Source organism: Brachycentrus maculatus, unplaced genomic scaffold (assembly GCF_059751285.1).
Source record: "Brachycentrus maculatus isolate JH-2025_06_01 unplaced genomic scaffold, ASM5975128v1 h1tg000719l, whole genome shotgun sequence".
NCBI lineage: Eukaryota > Metazoa > Arthropoda > Insecta > Trichoptera > Brachycentridae > Brachycentrus > Brachycentrus maculatus.
The window spans coordinates 47,994-54,570 of record NW_028281450.1 but is presented as its reverse complement, the minus strand read 5'-3'; the positions used below and the strand labels follow the sequence as shown (position 1 = coordinate 54,570).

At 34.0% G+C, this 6,577-nt stretch overlaps 1 protein-coding gene across 1 annotated transcript; it reads right to left on the bottom strand.

Moving 5' to 3' along the window:
- Positions 1 to 337: 337 nt before the first annotated feature.
- LOC148300420 (uncharacterized) lies at positions 338 to 5,342 on the bottom strand. Its single transcript, XM_088274832.1, has 2 exons — positions 5,238 to 5,342; positions 338 to 2,415 (listed from the first exon to the last, which is right to left on the bottom strand). Exons 1-2 carry the CDS (start codon positions 5,247 to 5,249, stop codon positions 1,138 to 1,140), a joined length of 1,290 nt encoding a protein of 429 aa, XP_088130958.1. The 5' UTR covers positions 5,250 to 5,342; the 3' UTR covers positions 338 to 1,137.
- Between the last annotated feature and the right edge of the window lie 1,235 nt (positions 5,343 to 6,577).

Sequence of the window (6,577 nt, the reverse complement as noted above, 5' to 3'; positions counted from 1 at the left end):
AAAAAACAAGTGTCTTACTAACGATTTAATCACGTCTTACCACAAAGTGAATCCCGAAACAAAATAAGATAAATATAAGTTTGTCTGATGCTTAAGAATGCCTGGAATTTTATATGATAGAATTATTTTAAATTTAAGTTTTACTTAATAAATTGTCTGCCTCCGTAGTTAGTTTTTTCTTATTTATTTATTCGCCTCCATAGTGCAATGGTCAGCACGCTCAGCTACCGTACTTGAGATTTTGGGTTCGATTCCCAGTCCGCGTCACTAACCATGGGACCACAACCCGACATATTAAATTTTAAGTAAATAAAATAAAGATAAGATATACAAAATATTTTCATGAAATAATTTTTAATATGTAAAAATACAAAACAAGCAACAATATAATTAAATAACCAACAATTCATAACAAAACAATCAATAACAATATGTCTTGACTATCATTTCATAGAAAAAACTCAAAACAAATCACAGATTAAATGTTTCCACGAAGATGTTTCTTCTCGATGGAGTTACATTCATTATTTGTTAAATGAATAGGAAAAAGTTTAGAAAAGACAGGCAGAAGAAGAAAATGGATACTAAGATACTTTTTGAACATCTAAGAGATTCAAAATCACAAAACAACCATATCGTATTTGTGTTTTATGACTTTTCTAAGCAATGGCAATGTCACCTTTCGATTACTCTGCAAACTGCCTTAATGTCTAAAAAGTCTCTAGAAACAAGAAATAAGAGTAACGTTAAAAAGTAAAACAATAAATTAAAGTATCACAGAAAATAAAGAAAAGAACCTAAGACATTCAATCGAACGAAGTAATAGAATGAAAAAAAGTGGTCGGAATATTTACAAAGCGGAAAATCCAATACTCTCGCAGGGCTAAGACAACACTTTCATCTCGCACTTTCTTTAAATGCATCTCAGATCAATAAAAATGAATTGGTGATTGTAAATTGCCGTTATATGAATACATAATGTAATTGGAAGAATGTACCGGAGTATATCAGATCACCAAGTGAATGTCCGTCGCGTTCAAAGCGAGAGAAAGGATTTTTTTAATTACATAAGTTCCACCAAGAAAGTGAATGTCAAAGATCGGAACTGGACGGTCGGCTGGATGCAACACCTTTCGCTTAGTGAGATCCGTGTCCTTTAGATGTGTGGATGATGGTCTTGATGACGGGAACCTTGATCGGGTATGGGTGAGGTACGTGAACGGTTATGTGCTTCTCAACTGGGTACGGAACGTGTTTGGTGATCGGGTACGGAACCTTCTTGATAACCGGGTATGGAACTACTTTCTGTACTGGAACCGATATTTCCTTGATGATGGGAACGGCATAAGGCTTGCTGACTGGCACCTGGATAGGGTAAGGCTGAGGAACCGGTACCAGGATCGGATGAGGGATCTTGATGTGCACTGGCTTGTAGATTGGTACTTGAACCTGTTTGTAAACTGGGATTGCGACGGGATTTGATACCTCGACGTGTTGGCTGATCGGTACAGCTTCCTGGTGGCTCACTCCTCCTTGAATCGGTGCGAAAGATCCTTGATCGTGGCCTGAGCCTCCCTGGTCGTATCCAGAACCGCCATATCCTCCACCGTGTCCTCCTCCGATGCTTCCTTGGTCGTATCCGGAGCCACCGTGACCCAAAGACACTTGGCTGTATCCGACGCTACCTTGATCGTAACCTCCTGACCCTCCGTGTCCGATATCAGATCCCTGGCTGTAACCGATGCTACCTTGATCATACCCGGAACCACTGTGTCCAAAACCAGAGCCGCCTTGACTATATCCTCCTCCGTATCCTCCTCCAATGCTTCCTTGATCGTATCCAGAACTTCCGTGTCCAATACTGCCGCCGCCTAGACTGTAACCGCTGCTTCCTTGATCGTATCCAGAACTTCCGTGTCCGATACCACCGCCGCCTAGACTGTAACCGCTGCTTCCTTGATCGTATCCAGAACTTCCGTGTCCGATACCACCGCCACCTAGACTGTAACCGCTGCTTCCTTGATCGTATCCAGACCCTCCGTGGCTGTATCCTTGAGACAATTCTAGTCCTCCACCGTGTCCTCCAAGACCTCCGCTTAATCCGCCTCCAAAACTACCCCCAAAACCGCCTCCATGACCTCCGTCTCCACCTCCGAACTCTTGGTGCGCGTATCCGGTGCTTCCTGCGTATCCTTGATCTTGGGCTCCGGAAGAAGCGAACGATGAATAATCTGGTTGAGAGTAGCCTCCGTGGCTGGATGAAGCTGATGCTGCTGGCCCAGAACCATAACCTTGGCTGGAGTCGTCGCCTTTAGCGTATGCTTGGTGAGAAGCAGCGTATGCGGCGTTGTACGAGTCTTCCTGGGTAGCTTCTCCTTTGACCAGCACCAGGCCGAAAAGCAAAAGTCCTAAAGTCTGGAACAATAAAAAAAAATTAATCTCTATTTTTTATAGTACATTAAATCGGCATACAAATTTGTTTAAAATTTTACATAAATTTCTTAACTTAGTTCATAAAACAAAAATAACAAAAAAATACTTAGCAAGAGAAGGTCTATCGGAAAGCCTAGATGCTTCTGTATCAGATCTGGGAATGCGATGGGACAGCTTTTAATATCAAGTACAATATTTAAGATACCAAATGTTCGTTTGTATATATGTTATATTACATTTTTAAATACATATTTCCTTTCATTAACACATCACACAAAAAGTATACTCTACAAAAAAGCATGGCGTTCTTCTTTGTTTTATGTGGAAATAATATCTATGTAGCAAGTTCATGGACCAGTTGATATTTGGTAGCAAAATTGAAACGCTATTATTTAAGTTCCTATTGTAAGAAAGTAGTATTTATACGACTATCTCAATGGAAAAAAATGTCATTAGGAAGGCTACGGAATGCGGAACTAAATGTACTAATAACAATACATTACGGGATGTAAGATTATGAATCGGATGTCATTATTTTTAAGCGTAGAAACTACTAACCCAGTAATATGAGTTATATTTAAGTAGTTTTGCGATCTATGAGTCGAATAAATACTATATATTTTCCTTTGATTAAAGAAAACATTCGTTTCATACCACTTGAGTTTTATTAAAGACTGTTAGTTTCGGAAGCTAAACTTCCATAATTCAGGTCTGAATAATAACAGTCAGTTATTATTCAGACCTAATTGATGGAAGTTTAGCTTCCGAAACTAGCAGTCTTTAATAAAACTCAAGTGGTATAAAAAAGTGTTTTCTTTAATCATTGTAACATATCTTACCACAAAGTTAATGCCAAAACAATAAATAAAATATCTTTTCCTATAATCTCGAAAAAGTTTATGGCATATCATGGCTTTTCCAGTTTTACAGTAAGTAAAGAAAATGATTTCATACATTTATTCCGCACTTACGTTTTTCATTTAATTTCTACTTGGTAAATAGTGTAGTAGTTAGCGTGCTAGGCTATCATGCTGGAGGCCCCGAGTTCGATTTCCAAAAGGGTCAAAATAAATATTATTGATTTTTCAGTCTAATATTTATATTTAATTTGACCCTGGACTGGTACCTGAAGCGAAAGGCTGATCACCTTTTCTTCACAATTTAACGGTCGAGTTAACACTGCTTCTTTACGATGCAGTGCCCTATGCACCATTGGGTGAAAATAAGGGTAAGAAGAAGAAGAATTTAGCATCATTATCAAATACCGTAGGGTATTTGAATAGATATTATTGAATGTATCGAAACACGTGTCAATAGTTTTAACGGAAAAGTTGTATTCAAAAAGTAAACAACTCAAAAGTTAATAACAACAAGAGAATGTAATCAACTAATGTAAATTAAAATCATTCGCAAAAATGTAAGCACTCTTAATTAACAACAAGGTTTTCATAACATATGTTTTATGTGAAATTATTTAATTGGCTTTTATTATTGCCAATTTAACTTTTTTTTAATGTATAAGCCGTATAATTCCCAAATAAATAAAATAAATTTTAATGTTTCACATTTTGTTTTTTTTTATGTATGTTTTATAAAATTATATAAAACATACATAAAAAAACTCAATTTGAAACATTCAACATAAAAAAAACTTTCCATAGACACACTACATGATGCATGATAATAATATAATAATAAAATAAATAATTATAAAAATAAACGAGGCGTAATTAAAAAAAAAAACTTGTAACACCCTCCAAAAATATATAATTTACTTATAAAATTGTGCCGTCTATAAAATGATATTTTTTTTCCAAAAAAACCGATGGCAAAGTAATGTAATAATTATTATTTATTATAAATTGATGTGTGAAATAACATTTTTCTGTCTTATTAATATTTTTAATATATTTTTTTATTGTGTTAAAACACGTTTTTGTCTGCTATAAGCACAATCCCTAAGATTCAAAATATTTTTAGTCGTACTATGCAAAATCGGAAATGCTTTGAAAACATATGTTTTGTTTAAAATGTATAATTTACAATGCCTCCGAAAAAGTGTAATTAACGTGATTTTTTATTATTTTATTTATTCGGGAATTGTACAGCTTACATATAAAAAAAAATGATATAATTAACAATAGTTACATTAACAATAATAAACATTACATTACATTAACAAAAAATAGTTACGTTGAAAAAAAGCCAATCAAACAATTCCACATTTATGTTATAAAACTATTAAAAAACATTCAGATATTTAAAAAAAATATAAAATAATGGATTTAGCAGGAAGGAGAATTGATATTAATTATACAGTTTAAAAAAAATATGTTTCAAAAAATTATTGGTAAAGTAATGAAATAATAAATATTCACATGAAATTGACATATCTATTTTTTTTATTGTTTTCAAACACGTTTTTTCACCGACCGTAACTTCAATTTCCAGGATTCTACATTTTTCAGTCGTTATATGTAAACTCACAGATCCTTTACAATAACATGTATTTGTATGATACAATAATTAAAGAAAACACTTCGTTTTTTACCACTTGAGTTTTATTATAGACTACATGTTTCAGAAGTTAAACTTCCATCATTCAGGTCTGTATAATACAGACCTGAATGATGGAAGTTTAACTTCTGAAACATGTAGTCTATAATAAAACTCAAGTGGTAAAAAACGAAGTGTTTTCTTTAATTATTGTAACATGTCTTACCACAAAGTTAATGCCGAAACAATAAATAAAATATTTGTATGATATTTTATAAATGGAGTAAGTATGATATTTTTGTACGTACGATTGTTTTCATGGTGTCAATGCTTGGATAACGAACTTATTATGATTTTGTCTCTCTAAATGAATTTTTACTTCAAAAATACCAGAGAACTGAACCCGCTGAGCGACTCGAGAGATTGCTTGGTAATTCAGTGGTCACCCGTTCTTTTATACCGCGATACATTTCTCGTGAGAGGTAACAGATGTAGTGGAGAAAGGATGCAACAAGTGTTAATATACGGTAACGCATATGTAATATTTAATATCATCACAAATTCTACTCGAATAATACCGCTTTTGGTCCAAACCTCAGCCCTTACAGTTTGAGCTGTCAATAAAATCTGATCCTATCACTAGTATGACGAATACACATTTTTTATTGCTTCTATTCACGCTTGAATTGATCTGTCAATTTTCTAAACTAGTAAATCATTTTTTCTCCGCTAAAACAGATGTACCACTGTTTTTTTTATTATTTGGATATTGTACAGAACAGATACATAAATACATTTATATTATTTTTTGACATCTCATCAAAGATGAAGAAGATTATGGAAGTCTGGGCATTTACAGGGCTGACGACCGTCATAGGCTGGTTTAAGTGGTCACTTTACACAAGTGTAACAATCACCGATTCTACCCATTATTGACAACCACACTACTCAACTTCTTGATAGTTATAAAATATATGAACCAATTTAGAAATCTGGTTCTTAAGAATTTATTAAAATTGTTGTAAATAAATACATTTACATTGAAGAATAACACAAAACAGGTATTTGTACTATTCCTGTTACAAAATCACACATTTGTAATTTAATATAAACACCTGCAAGAGGGACGAGTGGGAGGAAAGGGGGAAAAGGGAAAGATCAAAGCTCATGTCAAGATTAACTATGTGAAAATAGGGACACACTACGATATCAATATGACTTATTGACATTTCATGGTGTTCAATCACATCGAAGCGCCCTTGAGGTAGTATTTTAGAAAAAAATTACAGATATAACTAATTAGCCAACTAACCATCACGTTGCTTCCCCGCAGGGGTAGGCAGAGAGAATACAACGCGCTACCAATCTGTCTTTGTAAACAATCTTCGCCTCCTTAATATTCATGCATCTCCTCAGACATATCTGTCAATTATTTTGACTCCTGATCTGACGACTACTAACAATTATTTGAAATATTTGGTAGTATATGAATAATCCACAAATGACGTTTATTTTAATCGGTAAAATTACTTATAAGTTGCACAAAAAAATAGTTTTCAGGCATTTTCCAGCATATAAAATAATCCAGTTAGGATCTTACATACATCCAAATAAAAATAACACTGCTAAGTAAAAGCTTTCTTTATCC